Source organism: Molothrus aeneus, chromosome 18, assembly GCF_037042795.1.
Source record: "Molothrus aeneus isolate 106 chromosome 18, BPBGC_Maene_1.0, whole genome shotgun sequence".
In the NCBI taxonomy this organism is placed as follows: Eukaryota; Metazoa; Chordata; class Aves; order Passeriformes; family Icteridae; genus Molothrus; species Molothrus aeneus.
Window position 1 is genome coordinate 13,634,425 of NC_089663.1, and position 14,371 is coordinate 13,648,795.

General features: G+C 46.6%; 1 protein-coding gene across 1 annotated transcript; it reads left to right on the plus strand.

Moving 5' to 3' along the window:
* Nucleotides 1–1,610: 1,610 nt before the first annotated feature.
* PIWIL1 (piwi like RNA-mediated gene silencing 1) lies at nucleotides 1,611–14,266 on the plus strand. The gene is made up of 20 exons (XM_066562209.1): nucleotides 1,611–1,688; nucleotides 2,286–2,469; nucleotides 2,794–2,919; nucleotides 3,299–3,513; nucleotides 4,593–4,714; nucleotides 5,335–5,415; nucleotides 5,925–6,122; nucleotides 6,459–6,570; nucleotides 7,418–7,535; nucleotides 8,142–8,259; nucleotides 8,411–8,525; nucleotides 8,980–9,167; nucleotides 9,707–9,779; nucleotides 10,109–10,309; nucleotides 10,407–10,510; nucleotides 11,012–11,082; nucleotides 11,601–11,754; nucleotides 11,994–12,119; nucleotides 12,549–12,696; nucleotides 13,147–14,266. Exons 1-20 carry the CDS (start codon nucleotides 1,614–1,616, stop codon nucleotides 13,261–13,263), a joined length of 2,646 nt encoding a protein of 881 aa, XP_066418306.1. The 5' UTR covers nucleotides 1,611–1,613; the 3' UTR covers nucleotides 13,264–14,266.
* The last annotated feature ends 105 nt before the right edge of the window (nucleotides 14,267–14,371 follow it).

The following is a 14,371-nucleotide window of genomic DNA, read 5'->3' on the forward strand; positions in this document are numbered from 1 at the left end:
TTATTGTTTCATAGTTCCATGTCAGTTTTATTAGTCAGTTAAGAAGTCATAGTTTCTCAGGACTGATATTTATTTTATTGCTGTGGGATAGACAGCATTAAACACATGTGTGTTAAGTGCATTAATTGGAAGCACTTTAAGATACTTTAAATGTATCAACAGGTTTCCATGTATGGCATCTGATTGATTTGAAATTTCCCAAAAGATGTTAATTTGGTAAATGCAGATGCTACCAACATAAATAAAGTCAGGGCTGGTGGCAGGTCAGCGTGCGAGCCGCAGGCAGCGCAGCCCCGGCTCCCAGGGCGCCGAGCGAGCCTCCCTGCGCTGGGCAGCCAAGTTCCATTTCTTGTTGGACTGCTCCATCTCCTGGCGAGCTGAAATCCACCTTCCACCGCCGGGGCAGGGGGAAATCACTGCCAACGGGACCGTGCTCCGCCTGCCCGGGATTGCCCGGGACATCCGCGCCCGCCCGCAGCGGGGACAGCGCCCCGGGGCCGGGGGAGCCCCGCCGTGCCGAGGTGGATCCCCGCTATCCCGGGCTGGATATTTATTGGGATAAGGGTGGGAAGGAGAAGATAGAACACTAATGCTGCAGGTTTCTAGCGGATCCCCGCCATCCCGGGTCGGATCCCCGCCATTCCGGGTCGGATCCCCGCTATCCCGGGATGGATCCCCCGCCATCCCGGGTCAGATCCCCGCCATTCCGGGTCGGATCCCCGCTTTCCCGGTTATATCCCCGCCATCCCGGGTCGGATCCCCGCGGGCACGGCCGCAAGAGGCGGTGCCGTGAGGGCGGGGCAAGCGCCGTCCTTCGGCTCCCTTCGGCACTCTCCGGCCGCGCTCGGCAGCCAATCGGCGCCGCGGGCGCCTTCCCGCCTCACCCCGCTGTCGCGTGCCGTGCGGGCCCGGTGCTGAGGGCGCGGCGGGGCTGGCGCTGTCCCGGGCCTGTCCCGGGGCTGGCCTGCGGCGGCGGTTCCAGCGGGGACAGAACCGAGGGGGGGCTCGGGGAGGGCGGCTGGCTGGCTGCGGGCGGCTAGGAGCAGTGTCCCCGTGCGGCCCGAGGGCAGGCGGAGGTAAGGCCGCGGCCCGGTGCGGCTCTGGTGGGGTTTTGGCCCCACAGGCTGCGCGAGGCGGGCCGGGAAGGCGGGCCGGGCCCGGGCCGGGGCTGGGAGTGCAGGAGATGGGCCGGGCCGGGCCTGGCGGGACCGAGCAGGCCGCAGCGCCGGCACATGCTCTGGAGAAGGAGCTCTGCCCCTGGGGTAAGGGAACGAACCGGCCTGAGCCCAGCCTCCGGGGGAGCCTGGGGGGAACGTCCGAGGGCCGCGGGTTACCTCGGCTGAGGCCGCAGCTCTGACTGACTCACAGCTTCAGCCTTGAGGCGGCCTGTGCCCGTCCCTGCAAACCTGACTGAAGGAAGGGCCTTGCCCACGCTCCCCTGATGGCTCTGTCAGTGTGGAGATCCCCGAACAGAGAATTCGGCAGGGATGGGTGTGTGCTGCTGAGCCAGTTGAGATCAAAGCAGGGCAGATGGTCTAGTGCTGCTCATAGTATTTATTGGAATAAGGGTGGGAAGATAGAACACTAATGCTGTAGGTGGCTTGTTTTAGAAGATGACTGGAAGAGCTAGAGCCAGAGGAAGGCCTCCCAGACAGACACCTCCTCTTGCTGCGGTAGGAGATGCACCTGTGAGTTGGTTTTCTTTTTTCTTTCTTTACCAGGATTTGAGAGTCATACCTCACCTACTTCCTATTTCAATATCAGGCAGATGTGTTCTATGTTTTATGTGTGTATGCATATATTCTGCTGGGTGTACAGTTAATACAGCTCTGTTTTATTAAAGATATTTTATTAAGTTTCCAGTAACATGAAACTCGGAATTGTGGGATTGCTCGTGCTGTTCTTCCAGCCACGACACTTTTTAATGTAACTTATTCACTAGCCACTAAAATTACGTAAGACATTTTTATAGAATAACTAATCAGTTACTTGAGGTATCAGAGGGATTGTAGAAAATGAGAAGTCCATGAATTTTAGTTAGAGCTTGGAAAGAGGGGATTTGCATTAGCTATTAGTTAAATGAATAATAACTTTAAAGGTTTCCTCAGTCCAGTAATTTTGAGTTTCAGGTGTACAACAGTAACTGTGCTACTTAGTATAGGACAGAAAGGGTTTAAATGTACATAACATAAATGTACCTGGAAGGGTTAGAACGTGCATCCCTCGTGCCCTGGAGTGCGTGGGTTCTCTCCTCAGTGAGCGCCCTGTTTGTTCCCCAGAGGCAGGTCCAGCAGGGCATGCCCGGCCCGCTGCGCGGCCGGCGGCACCCACAGCAGCCCCAGCAGCAGCTGCAGCACCCACAGCAGCCCCAGCAGCAGCTCCATGTTCCTCCAGCACAGTCGGAAGAGCCCGGGGGCCACGGGCACCTGCGCGCCTGTGAGACCCCCCTGCAGGAGAGGAGGCCAGAAGGTGAGAAAGGCTGGGAAATCCAGTGTCTACAAGAGCACCTGTTCTGGAGAGAATGCAGGCATCCTTTAGAATGCCTGTATTTAGAAATGAGGCATCCTTTAGACTGTATTCATCTCTTTTATCTTTTCAAAATGAGTTTTGTTACTGAGATTTGGAAGATGTTTGCTACACAGCAAAAGCTGAAATTTAACATTTTGTGATTACTCTTAAATTTGTCTTAATGCCTTTCAAGATTTAATTGCATTATATATTTTTATTTGTTAATATGTGATAGTATGTGTGTTATTTATTACTTAGTTGTGATTCTTGAATTTTAAACAATAGGGTTACAGGTTTCCTCAGGACTCCAGGATTTGTCTTTAAGAGATAGGGGTGGACGTCGCAGAGATTTCCATGACCTTGGGGTAAACACTCGGCAAGCCATGGTGCACGTTCAAGAATCCAAAACTGGTATGTTTAAATTAGACTCTAGACATGTAAGCAGTTTGAAATGGAGGAGTTTCCTTTATTTCTGCTCTTAGTTTCCCCTAAAGAGCCAAGTAAAATAAATCTTCAGAGTGTATTAGAAAAAGAGAAGGAGTTGTTGCTGGTACCTGAAGAGGAGCACGGAGCGTTGTCCTGGCAGCTGAAGGCTGTACAGAAAGCTCCAGAGGGTGGATGAGTGTGTCTGATAACAGCGAGCCATAGCTCACGGGGTTAGAGCAGATGAGGAACTCCACTGGCCTCTAGTCTTTGTCTGCCTGCCACAGCTTAAAGAACTGTCTCAGGCTGTTGAATGGCTGTGAAATGGTAACATTCTGTAACTGTTACACGTTGGCTCTCATTTCAGGTTTTTCAGGAAAAATGATCAAGCTGACCACCAACCACTTCCGTCTGACGTCGCGCCCGCAGTGGGCGCTGTACCAGTACCACGTTGGCTACAGCCCCGAGATGGAGGCGCGGCGCCTGCGCTCCGCCCTGCTCTTCCAGCACGAGGAGACCATCGGCAAGACACACGCCTTCGATGGCTCCATACTGTTCCTGCCAAAGAAACTGGAGAACAAGGTACCGTACCAGAATGCCCTTTGGTTTTGTGTCATCGCTTGCAGTTTCTTCTTGGTTCTCACTAGCTAGGTGAGCTTAGGGAATTGATGTCCCACAAGCAGTGTATTGAATATATCAATATAAGCTAATTTCTTGTGTAGAGAAATTTGGTAATAAACTTCTGGTTCTAATGGTTAATTTCTAGAATCATTCTCTGCACAGAAGTGATAGTACAGACAGTATTTCTCCTTTTGTTTCCTTTGTACTTAGATCTTTTCATACCTTCTGTATTTTAACACCCCACGTAATTGAAAGGGTGGATGAGCTGGGTGTATGTGGCAAGGTTTTGGTAGCTGGAGGGGTCAGGGTGGCTCCTATGGGAAGGGGTCAAGGTCAGCCCTGTGTTGCACAGTCATTGCCAGCCAGATTCAGAATGGACCCATCACAGGCTAAAGCTGAGCCCATCTGCAAAGTTGTTGGCACCTCTGTGTATTTAAAAAGCAGGGAAAAATTGCAGAGCAAAGAAAGATCTGAGAAGAAAGGAGCACCAGAGGGAAAACACCTCTGTACTGATAGTAATCCCTGCCCTCTGTGCTGTGTGCCACTCCTTGCTTCACTGCAGGGACTGGGTGTAGCCAGTGCTGTTCACAGAGGGGCCAGAGGAGTCTGGAGTGAGGCTGAGTTTGGAAAAGGGAGAGGGGAAGAAGTTTTTTAGCACACTCTGTGTGCTAATCTTTGTCTTTTTGCTTCCCAGTATCTGAATCAGTAATTAAATATATATTAGTTGGCAATATGTTAGCTTATTTCCTCAAGCCGAGTCCTTTTCCTGTCTGGTGATGGGTAAGTGATGTCCCTGCCTTCATCTCGAGTTCAGCTGCTCTGGGAGAGCCCCATTCTACCCCCAGGTTGTTTTCACCCTCATGAGCAGAGTCTTGCAGGTTGTAGTTGACAGCCCTAGTGGGAGATGGAATCCACATTTCAGTTAGTCTTGAATTATTGCTTGGAATAAAAATGGCTGAGTCCAGTTTGATATTACTGGAGCAGAATGCAGAGACAGCGCTGTTCGCTCTGGTTTTGTTAACCTCATTTCCCTTTCTCAGGTTACTGAACTGTTCAGTAGGACTCGAAATGGGGAGGATGTGAAGATAACAGTCACACTCACTAATGAGTTGCCACCCACTTCACCTACTTGTCTGCAGTTTTACAACATCATTTTTAGAAGGTTTGCTGTACAAGTTACGTCTTTATAAGAAGTTACTCTAAAAATATCTGAAGTAAATTTTTCCACTCCGAGGAATAGGCTACAACAAATAAGTATTATAAATGTAAATTTTTAAGCCTTTCTGGCTATTGTTATTGTGGGGCCAGCCACATCTGGCAGTACTGTAAAATGCAGTTGTGTGTATTTCTGAGCCATGTTAGTGTGAAAGGAGTTCATGCTGTTGTAGGCAGTTACAACACCCCACCTTCCTTTTTGTGTGTGGGTTTGCCTCTTAAAGCAAATTACAGAGCAGGACATTGAACTGCAAATTTCCTCCTTTGTGGCTCTGGTCTTTCCTCTTAACCTTGGTATCTGGCCTGTGTGGTTCACCTGAGACGTAGCCTGTTGGGACTGCTGCTTTCAGCTGCTTGGTGAAGGGTGGAGTTGGACCTGAACTTCTCACCTGATTATTGTTAATAAGTGTCCATGACCTTTATAAATTGAGTGTAATGAGAAGTTCATATTTTACATAACCAGATGAGCATTGAGTTTGTGCATAGGGATTGGACCATGCATGATGTGATGATGATGATGATAATAATAGTAATAATGCTAAAGGACATCTATTTTTCTATTTTTAGGCTTTTGAAGATGCTGAATTTGCAGCAGATTGGACGTAATTATTACAACCCCAGTGATCCAGTCTGCATCCCTAACCACAGGTTAGGCAGACCCCCTTGGTTTTCAGAGGGCTGCAGGGGTTGCTGCTGTCAGGGCTGTCCTCATTCCTGCAGGATCCCTGCAGTGTGCCTGGTGCTCCTGCCTGCCCTGGGCCTGCTCTACGAGTTGGTGGGCCTGAGTTTGCCTGGGGGCCATCATGGGGCTGTGCTGCACTCCTTGCCTTTAATCTGACCTGTACAGCCTGGCTGCTGGGAGGAACTGGGCAGTGTCCAGCTGGATAAACTCCTGGTCTTTTTGTTCTGAAAGTCTCCTGAATACCTACACACTTCGTGAGGTACTTAACAGCATGAAATGGATTTCTTAGCTGACTAAAGATAGCTACCTGTAAAATATTTTTGATTTTGTTAACCTTCAAGAGCTTGTTATATTTGGATCATGGCTTCACTGTGCCATCACTGCTCTTGGGTGTCTGTGAAAGTGGGCAGGAATAAGGGGTCAGAATGAAGATGCTGTAAAGCACACTAAGATTCTGTGTGTTCTCCTTTGCCAGGCTGATGGTGTGGCTGGGCTTCACAAGCTCCATCCTGCAGTATGAGGAGAATATCATGCTGTGTGCTGACGTGAGCCACAAGGTTCTCCGTGGGGAGACAGTGCTGGATACTATGCACAGCCTTCACTCCCAGGTTGGAGAGGAGAGATTTAGAGATGCCTGTGCTAAAGAGCTGATTGGTTTAATTGTTCTCACAAAGTAAGTCTTCTTGGAGAGCTCTTGGTGCTCCATGTCCTGAAGTAGGCAATAAAGCGTCAGAAAGCCAGAAAATGCTGTCATTGTCAAACTAGCAAACTGATCAAGGTGACAGCATTTGCTAAAGCAGGAAGTACACACTGGTTTTCTCTGATTTTATTACAGTTTAGCTTGAGGTAGAATTGAGAGCCTATTACAGTTGAAAACTTGAAGTTATTACTTCTGAAAGGAGCAAAACTTCCAAGTTCCATGAGTACTGACAGTACCTTTGTCATCCCAGTGTATTTCTTTTCTATTTGAGTTAAGATTTAAACAAAGAGTGATGAAATGTTTATGTAGGTACAATAACAGAACATACAGAATTGATGACATCGACTGGGATAACAATCCAAAGAGTACCTTCAGAAAATCAGATGGTTCTGAGATGAGCTTTGTGGACTACTACAAAAAGGTAGGAAAATTTAACTGTGTGTTCTATGCTTTAACTTGGAATGCTCAGTCATTGTTACAGGTTTACTTAGGATGCATGGGTTTCTAATTCATAGTATTTTAATTTAACAGAATTTTGTTTAAAGGACACTGTGTAATCTGAGATCAGTAACTCACCTGCACAGCATGGTTTGCTGAGAGGAGTCCATCCCAGGGAGTAGTTGGTCAGGCAGGAGGGCTGCACGGATAAGCAAGGAGCTGTTGGGGAAACGCAGAAGGGAAGCTTTGGGAAGGTGGAAGCAGGGCCAGGTAATGTGGGAGGAACACAGGTACGTTGTCACAGCGTGCAGAACCGAGGTTGGAAAGCCAGAGCACCTCTGCATTGAGTGTCTGTCACAGCTGCACCCCTGGAATTGTCAGGTCTTCATGTGTACCAGCTTCAGCAGAAACAGGGCTATGGGAAGGCTCAATTTCAGAAACTTCACTTGGCAGTCTTGTTTGATTCTTGTGATTTCTTAAATCCAGTTGCTCTGTAGGTTGGGAACTTTGTCCATTGCTGAAGTGGAAGGAGCATCCCAGTGTTGAATTAGATACCCCAGATGATAATGCCTCAAGCAAAGCACAGGCTTTGTTTCTGTTGTCTCTTACACATCAGTAGTTTGATGGCATCAGTTGAGAGAACAGTGCTTCCCTGCTTTGCCTTTTCTGAGATGTGCTAATTGAAAAAGATTACTAGTGGATTTGGGGTTTGTTTTAGGAACAATACTTGTTTTCTAAAGTGAGCATTATTATTCAGAAATAATAATGTTTGTTATGAGTAACTTGTTTGTTGTGAGTAAATTAACATGCAGTCTATATTTCTGATACAGCAATATAACATAGAAATCAGTGATTGGATGCAGCCTGTCCTGATCAGTCAGATGAAGAGGAAGAGAGGGAACATACAAGGATCTGTGGCTCTGATTCCAGAGCTGTGCTCCTTAACAGGTACTATAGCATTTTTCCATATCAAAACATCTGTCAAACCATAATGCCTACTGAAAGAGGTATTCTGACAGGAGCTTTCTGCAGAGTTCAGGGAAACTGTTTTGTTTCTATAAATGTGAGTCTAGGAACACATTTTGTAGCTAAAAGATTGGGTATTTAAATGGGACCAGAAAGCTTGAGGGGGTTTGTTGTTGCATAGTGTTTAGCTATGGTGTTCAACATCAGCACTCTGAAAACTGGTAGAGTTTTGGTGGTGGAACTTCTGTTGAAAAAGAGCAATTCACTAGGAAGTGATGATAATTTTGTAAGATACATAAATACATGTTTTGCACTAGCAGTACCTGAGCATCTCAGCTATTTGTTTTGATTTGAAAACAGAGCTGAAGAGCTGCAATGCCTTGTGTGGTTTCCTCTCAAGTGCAAAAATCCAGGATTTCTTTTCATGCCTATGGGGATGTATGTACAGGAAGCAACTGAAAACGGGCTACTACTGCCACCACTTCCTCTGTCTGCAGGACATGTAGTACTAATCTGCACGAGCAGCAAGTTTAATTTTTACAGTCCTTCATCTTAACTCGGACTCAGAAAAGGCTTTGCTGTTGGCAGGACTGACTGACAAGATGCGCAACGATTTCAACATGATGAAGGACCTGGCCATCCACACACGGCTGCCGCCCGAGCAGAGGCAGCGCGAGCTTGGCAGGCTTCTGAACTACATCCAAAAGTATGGCACCTGCTGTCCTCTCTGCTTCTGTCTCATCAAAGATGCCTATAACAAACCTCTTGCAGTGAAACTTCTGAAATCTTACTAGATTTTAAAAAGCCAGCAGGAACAAATTTCTCACATTTTTCATTCATATCTTGTTTTTAAACAGAGATGACAATGTTCAGAAGGAGCTCCGAAACTGGGGTTTAAGCTTTGATAATAAATCAGTGTCCTTTACAGGAAGAATTGTTCAAGGAGAAAAGATCTTTCAATCAGGAGCCATGGTAAATAATAAATCAACTTCTAAAATCTTCTGGGTGTCTCACTGATGAAACAAGTTCTTAAGGAAGGAAATGGTACTTTTTGGTTTATAAGTGAAGGATAAAGAGTGAAAATGTTATACACAAGTCTTTGTCCAAGCAGGAGCTTTGCAGATTTCTTAAGCTGTTCCCAAGCTGTGGTCAGAAGCCCTTGAAGGCACTCCATCACAATGGGGCTGTCCTTGCAGAGCAGTCCTTCTGGCCAGGCACACAGTCCAGGAGAGCAGAGGTGTTTCCCATTAGTTTCCGTCTGTTAAAGAGGTGCCAAGGCTTTCTGCTGAAAAGCCACTAAGGATTTCAGCTGGCTGGCTAGAACACAGGCAGTGTGTGCTCAGCACAGGTAGGATGAGCCGTGTGAGCAGTGCAGATGTGCGTGCAGTCAGAGGCTGTTGTCAAACATGAGCTGTTTGCCCTGCAGTTCGATTACAACCCTCAGTTTGCCGACTGGACCAAGGAGACGCGCGGCGTGCCCCTGATCCGCTCCATGCCCATGGACAGCTGGCTGCTCATCTACACCCGCCGCAACTACGACGTGGCCAACACCCTGCTGCAGAGCCTCTTCAAGGTCACCCCCTCCATGGGCATCCACATGAACAGGCCAAGCATGTGAGTGTCCTCGCTGAGCTCAGGGAGAACCGTCACCGTGCTGGGCTGCTCTGTGAGGGGAGGGTGTAGTGTGTCCCACAGCCAGTGTCTGGGAGGTTTTTCATAAAGCACAGTGGCTTTCAGTATGCAGATTGTTCTGTTTTCTCTTGGGATTGACTTTCCTTACTCATACTTTCATTTCTGCGAGCTTTTTGTATGCCAAAACTAAGAAGTATCGGGCAGACAGTCATTGAACAAGCCCTTCTCTAAGGAGTATTTTCTGCTGACTTAGGATGTATTCTGATTCTGATCTGTTCTCCTTGCAAATATCCTCCCTTGAGTACCTGTACTTGCTTTTAATTTTGAATTTCATTGTGTTTGGAAACCTGAGTTTGGAGGTGATTCCTTTTAATCTTCAGATGTGTGAAAGTGGTTTGTTAATAGCTGTAAATGTGACATTTCATACACTATTGATGCGTAGTGAGCTTTTATGCTTTTGCTAAGTTTCAATAGCTGTTAGCTGTTCTTTTTCTGTAAGCATTTTCTCTCTTTCTTTTCAGGATTGAAGTAGATGATAGAACAGAAGCATATTTAAGGGTTTTACAGCAAAGGGTTACCTCTGACATAAACATAGTATGTATTTGAATCCATAATTTCAAATCCTGTTTATCTCTGTAACTGGTGTTTAGTGGGATTTGCTCTCAGAACCGCAGCTTTGGGCTCCTGAGAATCCACTATGTACCTGCCAATCCTCCTGTGCAAAGCTAACACTGACCATGGGTATCCTTCTGGGTAAGAGCCTTTGGTTCTGAAGTACAGACACTGACACTTTGCAGTTCTTTCTTTCACTGTGAACATTTGAATATTTCTCTTGTGCATAAGAACTTTTTCCTAAAGAACTGTTTAAGTGCTGTATAGCTCTGAGAATGCAGCTTCTTACAAAGATTCTTTTTCCTTCAAAGGTAGTTTGTATCTTGTCTAGCTCCCGAAAGGATAAATATGATGCCATCAAGAAATACCTGTGCACAGACTGCCCCATCCCCAGCCAGTGTGTGCTGGCTCGCACTTTGAGCAAACCGCAGACTATCATGACGGTAGCAACAAAAATTGCCTTGCAAATGAACTGTAAAATGGGTGGGGAGCTCTGGAGTGTGGAGATCCCCGTAAGTATTTTCTTAGGAATGGTAAGTGCTCTTTCTGAAGCTTTATTTCAGAAGCAAGGCCGGTATGCAGCAGGTGCTGTGTGTGATTGCCTTGCAGCTGAAGCAGGTGATGATTGTGGGCATTGATTGTTACCATGACACTGTCTCTGGCAAGCAGTCCATCGCGGGCTTCGTCGCCAGCCTCAACCAGTCTGTCACACGGTAAGAGCAGGCTGCCACAGGTAAAAAACCCTCAAAACAGTAAAAAAACCCTTTCCTTTGACTGGAAAACAGCTTCAATGGGATCGCCCATCAGGAAAATTCATAATTGGCTTGCTGTAATGGTTAATGTGAAATGTATTGTGAAGTTTACCCACTGCCTCCCTTGAAGGAGTGGCCTTGTCCCACATTGCTTGAGAGAGGGGTCAAGTGGTGGAGACAAGGCTGGGATGAATAGAGAGCATCAGGGTAACAGGGTCTTCCTCTTTTGTGTTGACTTGTGGGAAAGGCTCTTCTTGGTTGAGAAGAATTTTAAGTCACGCTATGGCACTTTTACCATGTTTTTATTTAGGGGGAATATTCTCATAGAACCCCAGCTCTTCCTTGGCTGCATTGACCCACGACACCCATAAAGACTAAGTGGTCATGGGCATTTTAAAAATAACTTCATTGCAGTAAGCCTGGGAAATGCTTTGAAGGTTTCTTTCATTTTGTTCTTCACAGGTGGTTCTCCCGCTGTGTTGTTCAAAGTCGTGGGCAAGAACTTGTGGATGGAATCAAAACCTGCTTGCAAAGTAAGGGAAGGAAAGGGAAGGAGTTCTGCTCTTGGAGTGCCAGATCTAAGAACTGACAATTCAGCTTCTCAAAATCCTCCTCTCCTGCTGGCCTGAGAGGAGGCTTTACCAGCCTGTACTTGGATAACCAGAGATTAAACATTCTATTATAAATACTGCTGAAAAAAATGAATAGCATCTTGTGTAAATCTTTCACTGATTCTCACATTCCTTTGCAATAATTAAAAACTACTGAGCAGTGCACTTCCAAGAATGCTTTAAGGGAGTCTGATTTCAAGGAGGGCAGCTCCTGCTGTGAGAGAGGCCAGCAGAGCAGGTGTGTCCTTGGGTCCTTTCTGTTTGTGGGTGCACAGGCAAACCAGAGCTCTTCCTTGCAGGTATGTTTGTGCAGCAGGACACTGAGGGATTGAGGACCTTACTTTTCCAACTTACTGCTGTTTTTCTAGGAATAAAAATCTATTTCTGTTTTGGAATGAATTGTCATCACAACTAATGGCTTTTACTCTTGTTTTTTTAAGCTGCTCTGAGGAACTGGTCTAAATGGAATAAGTCTTTGCCCTCTCGTATTTTTGTGTATCGTGATGGTGTTGGAGATGGACAACTCAATACTTTGGTTAATTATGAAGTGCCTCAATTTCTGGATTGCTTGAAGAGTATTGGTACTGACTACAGGTAAATCTTGTTTCTACCAACCCTCTTCTTTATACTGCCAGAGAAATAAACACTGGGCTACAAAACGAGCCTATGGATGAAGACTGTCTAAAGTTGTGAACAATGTCTTACTTACTCTGAGTCACTAAAGACTTACATGTGAAATTAATGCCCTGGAACTGCAGAGAATCTGCTCCTGAAATACTCCTTGTGCAGTTTTGTAGGAGAGTATTTTTTTTTTCCTTTTTCCTTTCTTTTAGCCCGAGACTCACTGTGATTGTGGTGAAGAAACGAGTGAATGCCAGGTTCTTTGCAGAGGTTGGGGGAGGACTCAAAAACCCACCCCCAGGGACTGTTGTTGATACAGTGGTGACCAGACCAGAGTGGTGAGTTCCTGCAGAGGTAACACACACACTGCTCCAGGCTGGGCAGAAAGGAGACAGATCCAACAGTAGGACTGTAGGATCAAGTGTAAAAACACTTCCCACACTTGTGTGGCTCAGGGGCTGGAGAAAATGAGCAGTGTAAGCTAAGGGCATGTGCAGGGTGGTTATCAGGAGGAAAAGGGGACAGAACAAAGAGTTGAGGTTGTTCTGGTCTCAAGACCTGGTCCATATAATAAGGTTATTCACGTTCCTCCAGGTCTCCTGGCCTTTCAGACACAGAGGAAGCTTTTGTGGCCACAGCCTTGGCATCCTTCTGGGGTGCACTCAATAAGCATGAAGTGACTCTTGAAAACCAGACAGATCCATGGGGACTGGCGTTTCCCAGGCACACAGCCCTCAGTAACAGGCTGGGGTGTTTCCCTGTGGCAGGTACGATTTCTTCGTGGTGAGCCAGACGGTGAAGAACGGCTGCGTGGCACCCACGCACTACAACGTGATCTACGACACCAGCCAGCTGAAACCCGACCACGTGCAGCGCCTCACCTACAAGCTGTGCCACATGTACTACAACTGGTCGGTGAGTGCTCCTGCCAGGGACAGCCTGCGGGCAGAACTGAAATCCTCCACCTGCAGAAGTGTCTGCTCCTTCATGGAGGTGGAGCTGTGCTGCTGCATTGCCTTGAGGCCTCTGCGGCACACACAGCTCAGCACGCGCTCAGCTCGGGCACTTCAGCAGCCACAGACAGCAGACACGTGTCCCACCTTCTGCAAGGCCCAGCACTGAATGTTAACCTGCCTAAGAGGTGGCAGGAGGGCACCACACTTGGGAAGTTTGGGGTTTTTTGCATCTGTTCTTTGTTAGGAGTATGTAAAGTTATTTTCACAAATCAGCATAAACAACAGGCAATACAAATTTTACAAGTATGCAGACTTCAGAGGTCCAGAGCTCTTTGTTGTAGCGACTGCATGCTTATTTAAAATTACCTGAAAATAATTGCCTTCCTTTTCTTTTTTCCCCTTTCTGCAGGGTATTATCAGAGTTCCTGCTCCTTGCCAGTACGCTCATAAATTGGCTTTCCTTGTGGGTCAGAGTATTCACAGAGAACCAAACCTGATGCTCTCAGACAGACTGTACTACCTTTGAAGCTGAGTTACCAGCCAAACAGAAGAGAGCAGTTCCTCTCTAGGGAAAGTAGAATTGTCTGGGCTTTTGGTTTCGTTTTGGTTTTTCATAAGAGATGTGCACAGGATATGTGCAGCTGTGGAAATTATTTTATTTTCATTGTACCAAGGAAAAGCTTGAGATTTGCATTTTGAACAGGTGTCTGCTTGCTAGAATAACTACAAAAATTTTTATGATATTTGATACTTACTTTCTAAAGTTTTTCTCAAATTCTTCCCAAAGTTTATTGGTTGTTCTTATTTACATTTTGATAAGTCTTACACAGAATTACTTCTTGCATGGGAGATAGTTATGCAGACCAGAATCCCAACTCTTCCAGCTGGTATTTACCCTTCTAATTTTCAAAATGCTTCAATATTGTTGACTCCTTGTTTTTCTTGGTTAAGATGAGGGCCAGCTTTGTCTCCTGAGCTGTTTCATACCTTAAGAGGAGGTGACCAGGTGCTCTTGGTTACCGAGGCTTTGTCTGCAGGCTGCACAGCGATGCAGAGCCGTGGCAGGATTTTGAGCAGTTGTTGTTGTTGTGAGGGATTTGCACACCAGCCCCAAACTCTGGTGCAGCCAAGGGCAGGGAGGGCAGCTCTGCCAGGCTGGGCAGGTGTGAGGGCAGTGCTGTGTGCTGCCAGGGGCAGTTCAACACAGGCTCCTTAACTGAGAAATACATTTCCATCAAGGAATATCAGTGCCCTGGCAGGCTTGGGGGTTTGGTTTTGTAGTTGCAAGCACTGGGAAGCAGCCCTGGTTTGTTCATGTCTGAGATTTTCATTGGTCACTGCTCTGCAGCCCATTTTGTGAAACTAACAGCAGCTGTGGCGATGGAGGTTGATTGCAGATTTTTGCAGTAGCAGAGTCAAACTACTGCACCTGGAGAAATTCAGATTAGTGCTGGTTTTCTTAACCACCTTGTTGTGAACCTTGTTGCTTTTCTTTGTGAGATTTAAATAAAGTTGTTGCTGTAATCCTTGCCCGTTTGAACCTGTTCTGGGTATTTTGTGCTTCAGCACTGGGCTTTGGGCACAGATGGGACAATTGCTGGAGTAACTTTGCAACCCTTTTTCACCTCTGGGAA